This window comes from Ranitomeya variabilis, chromosome 6, assembly GCF_051348905.1.
Source record: "Ranitomeya variabilis isolate aRanVar5 chromosome 6, aRanVar5.hap1, whole genome shotgun sequence".
In the NCBI taxonomy this organism is placed as follows: domain Eukaryota; kingdom Metazoa; phylum Chordata; class Amphibia; order Anura; family Dendrobatidae; genus Ranitomeya; species Ranitomeya variabilis.
Genome location: NC_135237.1, coordinates 172,772,914 through 172,787,258, shown reverse-complemented (window position 1 = coordinate 172,787,258; position 14,345 = coordinate 172,772,914). Strand labels below are relative to the sequence as shown.

The 14,345-nt window shown below is 41.9% G+C and overlaps 1 protein-coding gene across 6 annotated transcripts in view; it reads left to right on the top strand.

Moving 5' to 3' along the window:
- The window catches only part of AMPH (amphiphysin), a 425,845-nt gene that overhangs the window by 391,110 nt on the left and 20,390 nt on the right, over positions 1 to 14,345 (top strand). For all 6 annotated transcript variants that reach the window (XM_077269267.1, XM_077269266.1, XM_077269265.1 and 3 more), the window contains 2 exons: positions 7,519 to 7,734; positions 8,681 to 8,782. In XM_077269267.1, coding sequence (XP_077125382.1) covers positions 7,519 to 7,734; positions 8,681 to 8,782 — 318 coding nt within the window. The remainder of the gene's footprint in view (positions 1 to 7,518; positions 7,735 to 8,680; positions 8,783 to 14,345) is intronic.

Sequence of the window (14,345 nt, the reverse complement as noted above, 5' to 3'; positions counted from 1 at the left end):
GAGACCCATTTCACCACTTCTTCATACCCTAAATACTTTGATTCCCAATATTCACAACATTACTTGTCGTCGTGGGACCGTAAGAGAAGAGGCGTGGCCATCTTTATCAAATATAGCTTCCCATTTCACCACTCTAGCACATATCTGGACCCCGAGGGTAGATTCATTATCTTACTTGGCACATCCCAGGGCCTCAATATTTGCATCGTTAATAGTTACTCCCCCGCAACTGCTCAGACCAACACCTTTCATCTAATCCTGTCTAAACTAACCTCACTCACATACCACCACCTTGTTTGGTGTGGAGACTTTAACCTCACTATAAACCCATCACTAGATAGCAGTTCTCTGAAGCGAACGGATATAACAAAAACTGATAGGAGAAAAATACTTCAGCTGATGAAGGAGAGTCATATCCCAGACGTGTGGAGAGAGATGAATGGCCCCATAAGGGGGTACACTTACTACTCCCCAGCACAAAAATCCTACTCAAGAATAGACCTTCATCTAACCTCCGCCGCAACACTCCCCTCAGTCTTTTTTCCCGGCATGTCCCATCATCATGGTCAGATCATGATGTTGTCTTATCGATGTTTAAATTTGACACCATCTCTTCTAGGCTATTCAAATGGAGGCTAAATGAATTCTTGCTTACCGACCCCTCCACTCTAATTAATACAAAAAAAGATTTGAACATTTACTTCAAAACCAATTCCACTGGTGACGTTTCACCCGGTTTGGTGTGGATGGCACACAAAAAATTCATAACAGGGTCACTGATCAAAATTGCCTCTAATAAAAAGAAACAAAGATCGGAGCAACAGTTACAAATGGAAAACAAACTGTCTAGATTAGAACAGGCAAACCAATCCGCCCCGTCACTCTATTTAATTAAACAGATCCATGACACTAAATTGAAATTAGATGCACTTTTAACAAACAAAACCGAAAAAGCACTGACATGGACCAGGTCGTCCTTCTACAAACACGCCAACAAACCTAGCAATATGCTAGCTCGTAAACTCAGAAATAAACAGCTTCTCAACAATATTCCCTTCATCAAAGATTTAACAGGCCAAACCACAGCCAACCCAGAAACTATCTACAGCACATTTCATAATTACTACCAAACTCTTTACACCTCCCCCCAACCTCCTCCCCCACAGCGTCTTCAATCCTTCTTAGAAATTTTGAAACTTCCTAAGATATCTGCCTCCGCCATTGATCATCTCCAAACGCCCATCACCACAGAAGAAGTATCGTCCACAATTAAGAATCTCAAAAAAAACAAAGCTCCTGGTCCTGACGGCCTCACAGCACTTTACTATAAAAAATTCGGTGACATACTTACACCTCACATTCAACATTTCTGCAATGCCCTTCTTAACGGGAACCAAATGCCGCCTGAATTTTATATCGCGTACGTAACAATAATCCCTAAACCTAAGAGAGACCATCTTTACCCCAAAAACTACAGGCCCATTTCTTTGTTGAATGTAGACCTAAAAATATTTACGTCTATCATGACAGCCAGACTCAATACAGTCTTACCTTCATTGGTCCATCGTGATCAAGTGGGATTTATACCTAAAAGGCAGGGCCCGGACAATATTAGAAGGAACCTGAATCTCATACACTCAGCAAATCATCACAGACGGCCCCTTTTGATGTTGGCTCTTGACATAGAAAAAGCCTTCGATTCGATCTCTTGGACATACCTATTTGAAGTCCTAGCAAAATTTGGTATCCCGACAGGTATTATATCAAGCCTTAAATTACTATACGATAGCCCTATGGCCTACCTAAAATTACCCTCCAATCAGCCCGTCCCTATCAAAATTCAGCGAGGCACAAGGCAGGGTTGCCCGCTGTTGCCAGCCTTGTTCGCCCTGGCTATGGAGCCCCTGGTGGAGGCCATTCGAACTAACCCTAATATCCAGGGGCCCCGGGATCTAGGCGATCAATATAAAGCAAGCCTCTTCGCAGACGATCTACTTTTGACCCTTACCAACCCAATTACCTCACTCCCAAATTTATTCACCGTCCTTCACGAATTCGAACTCATATCAGGCCTTAAGATCAACGTCGACAAGTCTGAGGCCCTGTTCATTAATACCCCAAAAGACTCCCAAACCAACATAGTTTCCCCCTTTAAATTTACTAGAAAAGAACATTACCTGACCTACTTGGGAGTTAACCTGACCTCCCATAGGTCAACTCTATTTAAATGGAACTACCTTCCACTACTAAAAAACCTCCAATCAGATCTCGCTAGATGGTCCTCTGTGGCATTGTCCTGGCTCGGCAGATTGCACGCCATTAAGATGGTTACCCTCCCAAAATTCCTATACCTCTTCCGATCGTTACCTATCCCATTACCACCCAAGACATTACATGAAATCCATACCATGATTTCGAGGTTTCTATGGCAAGGAAAGAGACCCCGGATTCGACAGAAAACCTTATTTATACACAGAAGATTGGGGTGTTTATCCTTACCCAATTTTATATTATACTATAAGTCGGCCTAACTGGCCCAGCTAATTAATGTCTGTACTGACAGGGATAATCAGCCCAGATGGATCGATCTGGAATCCTCCTTCATGGCTCCCTTCTCCCTACCAGGTCTACTCTGGACTATGCAGAAACTCCCAAAGGGTCTTCATGTAACGGTGCCGTTTTCCTTTCACTCTCTGATCATTTGGCGGAAAGAGAGGTTTAAGCAAGACCTACAATCTAGAGCATCCCTATTGACCAGCCTCTTCCATAATCCTGATTTTATACCGGGACTAGATCCCCGTCCCTTCTCCTGGTGGATCTCTAACAGCATAACCACTCTGAGACACCTTAGCACGCCCTTCCACACCCTACTTACCCGACAAGAGTTCATCCAAAAATTCACACCCCCACCCGAGGAAACACTGCGTACATGTCAAATCTTCCATTTTGCCAGACAGACCTTACAATACAAAGTCCCCCCACGCCCTACAAATTTCGAACAGAAATGTTTAAATGACCCCCTGGGCAGAGGATCCATTTCCCTTATTTACGCCTCTCTAAATAACACCCAGGGTGACAAAAAGCTTAAATTTATGGACCAATGGGAGACAGATTTGAATATATCAATGTCTCTGGAGGAATGGAGGAAAAATTGTAATACACTCTCTAAGGGTAGCTATCAGTCTTCGTTGGTTGAGACATCCATCAAACTCTTGCATAGGACCTACCAAGTCCCGAGCAAATTACATACAATTTACCCGAATGTATCAGACCGTTGCTTCAGAGGATGCGGGGCCCAGGGAAATCTTAAACATATTTGGTGGGAATGCCCGGTGGTTTCAGCTCTGTGGCGAAAGGTACGGTCTGCTGTGATAAAAATGTATTCCTCTTGGGAGCTAGGGTATCTGGCTTTTCTACTAAACTTCACAACCTAGTCAGCCAACTTTGCATGGCTGCAAAGCTACACATTGCATCGAGGTGGAGGACTGCTTCTCTTTCAATGTCGCTGGTCGTGGACAGGATGAACACCATCTTACTCTACGAAAGAATCCAAGCCACAAGAAACGACACATGGGACATCTTTTATCAGACTTGGCGACCCTGGATGGAACTAGATACTAATGTAAACCTAGGGCAGACTTTAATATTATCCTTGTGATGGCTATGCAACTTGTTCGTGTTCTCATGCTATTCAGTATGAAATACTTAATTGACCCCCCTCATGTACTTCTCTCCCCTGTCCTTGTCTTGTCGTTTATGAGTGTTTATGTTGTGTAAACCAGTCGTTGATCGGTTTATGTTTACTTCCCGAGACTTAAATTGTATATTACTCCCTTGCACGGGAAACTTGTTGTTAATCTCTTGTTCAGAAAATAAAACTTATTGAAACTAAAAAAAGACCTAAGAAAAGCTGTTTTAAAATATGTAAAAAAAATAAACAAGTCCTAAAACTTAAAATAATGGACACATATTTGGTTTTGTCACAAAAACAGCAACTTGTATAATAAATGATAGTGTCATGAAGCGAGGGTGTTTGGTTACCCCAGTTCTTTCTTCAGGGATTTATTTAATTCCCACTTCACAGTTCCGGTTTCGAACTTGCAGTTATTTGGCGCCCCCTTACCCTCAGGTCAGTCAGGGAACTGCTTCTAGGATAAAGTCGCCAGAAAGGCTGTCCCGTCGTGTACTGGCTATTGCGCACGCTGCAATGAGGGTGAAATACTTATTCCCCGCTGCATCTAGGCAATACTCTTATAAACCCATTTCTGTCACTGCCAGCTATACCCAACAAGCTCAGTACGCTCTGCTGCCACCAGCTCCTATTCCTATGATTAATAGTGCGTTAGGAGCCAACCCAATCAGTAGCATAATTTACTTCAGAGGATGTTGGAGGTAGGAAAATGAAGCTAGTAAATATTATACCTTTTACTCCAAAAAGAACTAGGCAGTGTTTATAAAAGGTATAAAAACGATAATACAAGATGAGACAATTATAGTATGTACAGAAGAATTACAAAATAAAAGGGATGAAAGTTGAAAAAAAACACTTACAGTTCTCTCATATCATGGCTGGGAAGGGCGACACATCCCAATGCATCAGAGCAGATTGCAGAGTTTCTGTTAGCTGACTTCCTGGGCAAAGACGCTCCTAAAATGAGGCTGAATCTCTTATACCCTCTGCTCGTGACATCACTGAGGGGCTGGATACTCCCATTTTTTTGAAAGTTATGAAATCCGGCTATTAGCCATAACTCCTGGGGAGAAGCCCGTAGAAGCCTGACAAAATTATCATGTTTCTTAGCATGAAATGAACATTCATTTAAGTCTAAACACAATTGGCTATGTGCCTCGGTTAAGCAGTAATCCACTACTTGGATTCTGCTGGTACGGGACATTAGGAAACGCAATGGTGTGTAGCTCTATTGTTGCACATCCCAAATATGTAACTTTCACACCTATATACCACTAATTGGGGTCGAGTTATTCCATCTTGAATAACTCTCATACACAAATGGAAGAAAATGGCTGCAAACAAAGAAATGGTTTCTGCTACCCAACACATTCTTGAGGGAGGGGGGATGAGTGGTTTAGAATTACACACAGAGTGAGAAGGAGCGCTATCTAGGCAGGGAGAAGAAAGAGGGGCTGTGGGGGGAACCACAGCTGAAGCATGTGTCTTACACAGACCTAATAGATGTTGCAGAGCTCAGTGTGCGTGATAATATAGAATTAAATACGTCATATTTTCTGACAGATAGTATGGCACCTTTAAAATGCAGGACTTTTTAAGTGCCCTTATTAAAGCAAGCAAACAGATGTACGGGGTCCTGGATTTTAGCTTGCTTGGTTTGGGTGTCAGAAGATGCATGAATGAGGTCTGTTACCTACATTGTATACTTAGCGTTATTATTATCATCACTATTATTCTACCTTGAACGTGTATATGTCACATTTTGTTAATGTTTTAGAATTTTAATGAGAAATAATAACAAATACAGCTTGTCCGTAAAGTCATGGTGCACTTTTGACCAGTCACTGGGAAGCAACAAAAAACAATAGAAATGTGAAATCTACTTCAAATAAAAGAAAAACTCTCCCAGTTTCATACCTATTCAGTGCAGTTCGATGTGGGCTCTATTTGTTGCCCTACACACATCCAAACGATAGTGAAGTTCTTGCCACACACGGGTAAGGACATCTGGTGTAACAGAGTGAATAACGTCTGTGATTCTCTGCTTTAAGCGATTGTCGTTGATACGTTCAATGTACACATGTTGCTTCACATACCCCTAAAAGTCTAAGGGCATAAGATTCAGGGATTGTGGTGGCCATGGCTTGACAAAACCCCTGTCTACCCACCGCCCGGGGAATGTTATATCCAGAAACTCATGAACAATGGTGGCGTAGTGTGGAGGAGCGCAGTCTTGTTGAAAGATGACATCTTCTGGAAATTGTGGCACTGCATACAATTCCAACATGTCAGGATACGTGTTTGCCGTCACAGACCACTCCGCAAAAAAAATGGGCCTATCAACTTATCATGCATCAGGCCACACCACACGTTCACTTTAGGGGTGTTACATTCGTACTCAATGTAGGCATGAGGATGTTCAGCAGCCCATATTCAGACGTTATGGTGATGAACATGTCCACAGATATGGAAGGTCGCCTCATCGCTAAACACAATCTTCTGCAAAAATCTTGCATCATTGTCAATCTCATGAAGCATATATGTAGCAAACACACATCGTTTGGGTCTATCCGCCATTTTGATAGCATGCAACATCTGCAATTTTCGCCCCGTAAAACAGAGACATTTCTCTAACACCTTATGAACTGTAGTCTTGCTTAGGCTACTTTCACACTTCCGTCTTTCAGCTCCCATCACAATCCGTCGATTTTTGAGAATGCAGGATCCTGCAAAAAAATTAGCAGGATCCTGCATTTTCCCACAGACTTGTATTAGCGACGGATCATGACGGATGGCCATACGTCGCATCCGTCGTGCGACAGATCCGTTGTGTTTTGGCAGACCATCGTTTGGAAAAAACGTTCAATGTAACATTTTTTGTCTGCGTCGGTAAAACGTGTAGCGATGGATCCTGCGTCATACGTCGTTCACTAGAATGGAAGCCTATGGACACAGGATCCGTCGCTGACCGTTACACACTGGAATCCAGCAACGGATCCAGTTTTTCCCCTCTGAGCATGCCCGGAAGGATTTTCAAGTCCAGGAAAAAAATATTCTCTCTCTCTCTCGTCCCCGGACATTTATTTTCCCGGAATTTGTGGATGACTCATCCGTCATTACACTGGCTGCGTTGCACATGTTTTTCACTATTTTCATGACGTACGTCGATCCGTCATTTTGCTGCACTACGACAGACACAAAAAAACGGAAGTGTGAAAGTAGCCTTAAGTGTAATTGTCGAGCATATGCATGCACAGATTTTTTAGGGCTCCTTAGGTACCTATCCCGTATAGCCTCTACAGACTCATCACTGACTGATGGCCTACCAGAACAGGGTTTCTCCACCAAACTGCCGGTTTCCTTCAACTGCTTATCCCACCGAGTAATGTTATTCCTATGTTGTGACGCTTCGTTTTAAATGCGCCGATATTCACTTAGCACTTTGGTCACGGATTCGAGTTTAGCGAGCCACAGAACACACTGAACTTTCCTCTGTACCATCCACATCTCGACTGGCATGGAAAACCACACAGCTGGCATAAGCTTGTGGTTGCATGATGTCACAGACCTGGTAGTGTATTAATCAGAGTTCAGTATATTAAGGTTTAATCTGACTGGGGGCTCAGCAACAGCTTAAATGAGTTTGTGCTGTTTGATTGGCTCTTGTTATCTCTCCTCATGAACAAGTCTGATATGATTGGGCCAGAGCACGGGCGCCAAAATGTAAACTATAAATAGATCCTGTGACTGGTCAAAAGTGCACCATGACTTTATGGACACACTGTATATAACTATTTTGAACATTGACAAATATTATAATATTACAGGATGTTACCTGCATACCATCAGTAGTAATAGAACCAGCATCAAATCATGAAGATGAGGGAGAATATGAAGAAAAAGGGGTTGAAGTTAAAGATGAGTTTGATGCCATCCAGGATTCATCTGTTGAGCAAACTGAGGGCACTGCCAGTGAAAGTAACAATCTTCCCACATTGGAAAGCCCTCCATCTCAGGAGATACCCACTGGCTTCCTGTTTAAGGTCAGAATATTAATTTGTATAGCTTCTTATTAATCTTTTGGTGTTTGCTAGAAATTACATGAAATGTAGTTTGTGTATCACTCTAAGGCCGGGGTCACACTTGCTAGTGCAATGTGAGAAACTCGCACGAGTCTCTCGCAACAATACCCGGCATTGCCGCCAGCTCTCGGGAACGGAGTGTTCAGCTGCATAGAAATACATGCAGCTGCACTCTCTGGTCTCAAATGATGATGGCAGTGCCGAGTATTGATGCGAGTGACTTGTGCGAGTTTCTCGCATTGCACTTGCAAGTGTGACCCAGGCCTAAGTCCAGAGACAAACTAATGTTTTTAAAAGTTGTTACAATTTGTTCCTGTAAAGTCGGACAAGTGTCATGCAAGTGTCATGCGTTTTTCATACGAGTACAAACTGATTTTTAACACCTAGCTTCCGATTTACATCTGAATGCAGTGCTATTGCTATCCGATTGCAATGCGATTTTAACATGAGCTCTTACAAAGAGCAATTCTCTATGCTGTGAACTCCCAAGACCTTTCTGATGGCACCACGAGCGTGAGAACTTTCTCACGCTCGAGGTGACGTCAGTTAGGTCATTGGAGTTCACAGAGAGACACTGAGCAGCGGTATCACATGCAGCTCGGTGTCTCCGCCAGATAGCAGGCTGCATGGTTACATGATGCGACTATACAGCCTGCCATCCAGCAGTGACACTGAGCAGTGTGTGCTACCGCTGCTGAGTCTTGCTGAGAACTCCTATGACCTGACTGACGTCATAGCGAGTGTGAGAAATCTTCCTGTGATTGTTCTGTTTTTTTTTTGGCTTACAAATACTGATGTAAAATACTGACCAAACATGGTACGTGTTAACATGGCCTTACAGGGACTACAGTGCTTAAGCTATGAAGCTGCATTTCTGTATATTTTATGTGATTGTATTTATTTTCAGGCTGAAGCGGTACATGATTTTGAGGCAGCAAATCATGATGAACTTAACCTCACAAGGGGTGATATTGTGTATGTTGTTGACTCTCCGACATCAGCTGACCAGGTAATGTTTAAATAAAAATCTAGATTTTATAATCGTTTAGAATTAGTGATGAGCGAATATACTCGTTACTCGAGATTTCCCGAGCACGCTCGAGTGTCCTCCGAGTATTTTTTAGTGCTCGGAGATTTAGTTTTCTTCACCGCAGCTGGATGATTTACAGCTACTAGCCTGCTTGATTACATGTGGGGATTCCCTAGCAACCAGGCAACCCCCACATGTACTCAGCCTGGCTAATAGCTGTAAATCATTCAGCTGAGGCGATGAAAACTAAATCTCCGAGCACTAAAAAACACTCGGAGGACACCCGAGCGTGCTCGGGAAATCTCGAGTAACGAGTATATTCGCTCATCACTATTTAGAATATTAACTATGGTGTTTTAACATACCGATATTATCACTCTACCATTTTATCAGAAAAAAACAAATGTATGAAATAGTTGTAAGAATAAAGGAGGCTTGGGTGGATTCCCTTTTAATACAAGTAATCGGTATCACTTTATAAATTAAACAACTTCCTAAAGTACTTTGTTTCAATTGTGAATAATAAAAAGTGCAAATTTGCAGGTTGTGAAACTAGTCCTGCTATCAGCTGAGATGTCAACACAGTTACATGGTATCAGATCTAGGCAATGTTCTGAGATACGGCTTGGAGAAAACTCAGTGAGATTTGAGCTGCTGCCTCTGATGTATTTAGCTCACAGGACTAGTGATAAGCGAGTGTACTCATTTCTTGGGTTTTCCTGAGCACGCTCGGGTGACCTCCAAGTATTTATGACTGCTCAGAGATTTAGTTTTCATCACGGCAGCTGAATGATCTACAGCTATTAGCCAGCTTGATTACATGTGGGGATTCCCTAGCAACCAGGCAACCCCCACATGTACTCAGCCTGGCTAGTAGCTGTAAATCATTCAGCTGCCGTAATGAAAACTAAATCTCCAAGCAGTCATAAATATTCGGAGGTCACCCAAGCGTGCTAGGGAAAACACAAGCAACGAGTACACTCGCTCATCACTACACAGGACATTACCTACACTGGGTACAATGGCATTTATTCCACAGACAACGATTCTTGAAAATAACAACTGGGCTAATTAACAATGTGTAAATTCCTTCTTAATTTTGTTGAAAATCATGTCATCCATTTAAATTGATTGAAAAAGTTGCTCATTTCTACTATCAGTAAACTTGAGTCATTCAAATATTATCATTATATGCCTGATAAGTTCAACATTTCTAAATAAATGTGAAAAACATTAAAAAAGCAAAGAATGTCACAAAATTGAGAAATTTATTTTAACACCCCTCCTCAGAAATAGCCGCAACATCTACAGCTCTGGGAAAAATTAAGAGACCACTGCAAAAATTTCAGTTTGTATATTTTTGAGTAAAATGTAAATTTTCTTTTAGTCTATAAACTTCTGACAACATGTCTCCGAATTTACAAGCAATACATTTTGTATTTTTTTTCTGAAAAAGAGAAATGTCAAAATAAAAAAAAAACCCAGTGCTTTCAGACCTCAAATAATGCACACAAAACAAGTTCATAATCATTTAGAAACAATAATACTAATGTTTTAACTCAGGAAGAGTTCAGAAATCAATATTTTGTGGAATAACCATGATTTTTAATCACAGCTTTCATGTGTCTTGGCATGCTTTCCACCAGTCTTTCTCACTGCTTCTGGCGCAAAAATTTAAGCAGTTCTTCTTTGTTGATGGCTTGTGACTATCCATCATCCTCTTGATTACATTCCAGAGGATTGCAATGGGGTTCAGGTCTGGAGTTTGGGCTGGCCATCACAGGGTTTTGATGTGGTGGTCTCTTAATTTTTGCCAGAGCTGTATGTTGATGAGTTCAAACTCCTCGTGTCATTATTAACATTATTAACATAATCAACATGTGATCTGCTTGACTGTGGTTTGGCGCATCACATAACCAACTGATGCGTACTTCCCCACCAAACTTTAGTGCATGCATAATACATAATACAATTAATTTATCATACTTATTAAGTTCTTACATTATGGCTAGTCAGAACAATGAAAGCAATTGTTACCATCCACCTTTCGTGTCTCCCCTTTTCCTCATAGATTGTAAGCTTGCGAGCAGGGCCCTCGTTCCTCTTGGTATCTGTTGATTTATGTGATTATTGTTATGCTGTAATGTCTTTTGTCTGTACAAGTCCCCTCTAATTTGTAAAATGCTGCGGAATATGCTGGCACTATAGAAATAAAATTATAGTTATTATACGTTCAATAATTTGCAAATTATATCAATAAGTCTAAAATATGTTACCCCACATTTGAAAGGAGCCTGTCCCCATGAAAATGCCTTTCAATCTGCAGGCACAATGTGATAGAGCAGGGAGAGCTGAATAGATTGATATATAGTTTTGTTGGAAAAGATTCAGTGTAACCTGTGTTTTAATCATGTAAATCTCTGCTCTCTTGGGGATTTTCAGTCCATTTTCAGGTAGCCCTATTAGTGATTAACAGCTTTGCATAAGTGTGCATACAGACGTAGCTGTCAATCACTGATAGGACTGCCCACTGGACCGAAAATCCAAGAAAGAGCAGAGGGTTACATGTTTAACCCCTTCATGACCGTGGGATTTTTCGTTATTCTGTGTTCGTTTTTCACTCCCCTCCTTCCCAGAGCCATAACTTTTTTATTTTTCCGTCAATTCGGCCATGTGAGGGCTTATTTTTTGCGGGACGAGTTGTACTTTTGAACGACATCATTGGTTTTACCATGTCGTGTACTAGAAAACGGGAAAAAAATTCCAAGTGCGGTGAAATTGCAAAAAAAGTGCAATCCCACACTTGTTTTTTGCTTGGCTTTTTTGCTAGGTTCACTAAATGCTAAAACTGACCGGCCATTATGATTCTCCAGGTCACTATGAGTTCATAGAAACCTAACATTACTAGGTTATTTTTTAGCTAAGTGGTGAAAAAAAATTCCAAACTTTGCTAAAAAAAAAAAAAAAAATTGCGCCATTTTCCGATACTCGTAGCGTCTCCATTTTTCATGATCTGGGGTCGGTTGAGGGCTTATTTTTTGCGTGCCGAGCTGGAGTTTTTAATGATTCCAATTCGGTGCAGATACATTCTTTTGGTGGCCCGTTATTGCATTTTAATGCAATGTCGCGGCGACCAAAAAAACTTAATTCTGGCGTTTCAATTTTTTTTCTCGTTACGCCGTTTAGCGATCAGGCTAATGCTTTTTTTTATTGACAGATCGGGTGATTCTGAACGTGGCGATACCAAATATGTATAGGTTTGATTTTTTTTTTATTGATTTATTTTGATTGGGGCGAAAGGGGGGTAATTTAAACTTTTATATTTTTTTTATTTTTTTCACATTTTTTTAAACTTTTTTTTAAACTTTTGCCATGCTTCAATAGCCTCCATGGGAGTCTAGAAGCAGGCACAGCACGATCGCCTCTGCTACATAGCAGCGATCTGCTGTTCGCTGCTATGTAGCAGAAAATCAGGTGTGCTGTGAGCGCCGACCACAGGGTGGTGCTCACAGCTGCCGGAGATCAGTAACAATAGAGGTCTCAAGGACCTCTATGGTTAAAATTCTGAAGCATCGCCGACCCCCGATCATGTGACGGGGGTCGGCGATGCCGTCATTTCCGCAGTTAAATGCCGCTGTCTGCGTTTGACAGCGGCATTTAACTAGTTAGTAGCGGCGGGTGAATCGCGATTTCACCCTCCGCTATTGCGGGTACATGTCAGCTGTTCAAAACAGCTGACATGTCCCGGCTTTGATGCGGGCTCACCGCGGAGCCCTGCATCAAAGCAGGGGAGCTGACATCAGTCGTACTATCCCGTCCGATGTCAGTAAGGGGTTAACCCCTTAATCACATATGACGTACTATCCCGTGAAGGTGACCTGGGACTTAATTCCCAGTGACGGGATAGTACGTCATACGCGATCGGCCGCGCTCACGGGGGGAGCGCGGCCGATCGCGGCCGGGTGTCAGCTGCCTATGGCAGCTGACATCCGGCACTATGTGCCAGGAGCGGTCACGGACCGCCCCCGGCACATTAACCCCCGGCACACCGCGACATGATCGCAGTGTACCGGCGGTATAGGGAAGCATCGCGCAGGGAGGGGTCTCCTACCTCCCTCCTCGCTGCAGGTCCCGGATCCAAGATGGCCGCGGCATCCGGGTCCTGCAGGGAGAAAGGTGGCTTACCGAGCGCCTGCTCAGAGCAGGCGCTTGGTAAGCCTGCAGCCCTGCACAGCAGATCGCAGATCTGACAGAGTGCTGTGCACACTGTCAGATCATCGATCTGTGATGTCCCTCGCCTGGGACAAAGTAAAAAAAAAAATTTTCCACGTGTAAAAAAAAAAAAAAAACATTCCTAAATAAATAATAAAAAAAAATATATATTATTCCCATAAATACATTTCTTTATTTAAATAAAAAAAACAAAACAATAAAAGTACACATATTTAGTATCGCCGCGTCCGTAACGACCCAACCTATAAAACTGCCCCACTAGTTAACCCCTTCAGCAAACACCGTAAGAAAAAAAAAAAAAACGAGGCAAAAAACAACGCTTTATTACCATACCGCCGAAAAAAAAGTGGAATAACACGCGATCAAAAAGACGGACATAAATAATCATGGTACCGCTGAAAACGTCATCTTGTCCCACAAAAAACAAGCTGCCATACAGCATCATCAGCAAAAAAATAAAAAAGTTATAGTCCTGAGAATAAAGCGATACCAAAATAATTATTTTTTCTATAAAATAGTTTTTATCGTATAAAAGCGCCAAAACATTAAAAAATGAGATAAATGAGGTATCGCTGTAATCGTACTGACCCGAAGAAAAAAACTGCTTTATCAATTTTACCAAACATGGAATGGTATAAACGCCTCTCCCAAAAGAAATTCATGAATAGCAGGTTTTTGGTCATTCTGCCTCACAAAAATCAGAATAAAAAGTGATCAAAAACGGTCACGTGTCCGAAAATGTTACCAATAAAAACGTCAACTCGTCCCGCAAAAACAAGACCTCACATGACTCTGGGGAGCAAAATGTGGAAAAATTATAGGTCTCAAAATGTGGAGACGCAAAAACTTTTTTGCTATAAATAGCGTCGCTGGTTTCACACTTGCGTTTTTGTCTGCAGCGTTTTTTGCACAAAAAAAGCATGCGTTTTTTCCCTATATTTAACATTGAAAACGCATGTGTTTTTTTGTACGCGTTTGGTCGCGTTTTCAAACGCATGCGTGTTTTTGTACGCGTTTGGTTGCGTTTTCAAACGCATGCGGTTTTTTTCTGCATGCGTTCATTTTCAGAAATACAACCTGCAGTATTTTCTTGCGGCGTTTTTTCGCGGCAAAAAAATGCATTGCGGTCTATGTAAACGTATGCGTTTTTAAGCACATGCGTTTGCGTTAAAAACGCATGCGTTTTTATCGAAAAAAAACCAGAAAACACACTGAAAAGCCACCCACCACCATCAAGGTGATAAAGGGATCCAAACCCTAACCCTAACTCTACCCCTAACCTCACCCCTAACCGTAATGAACATTTTCT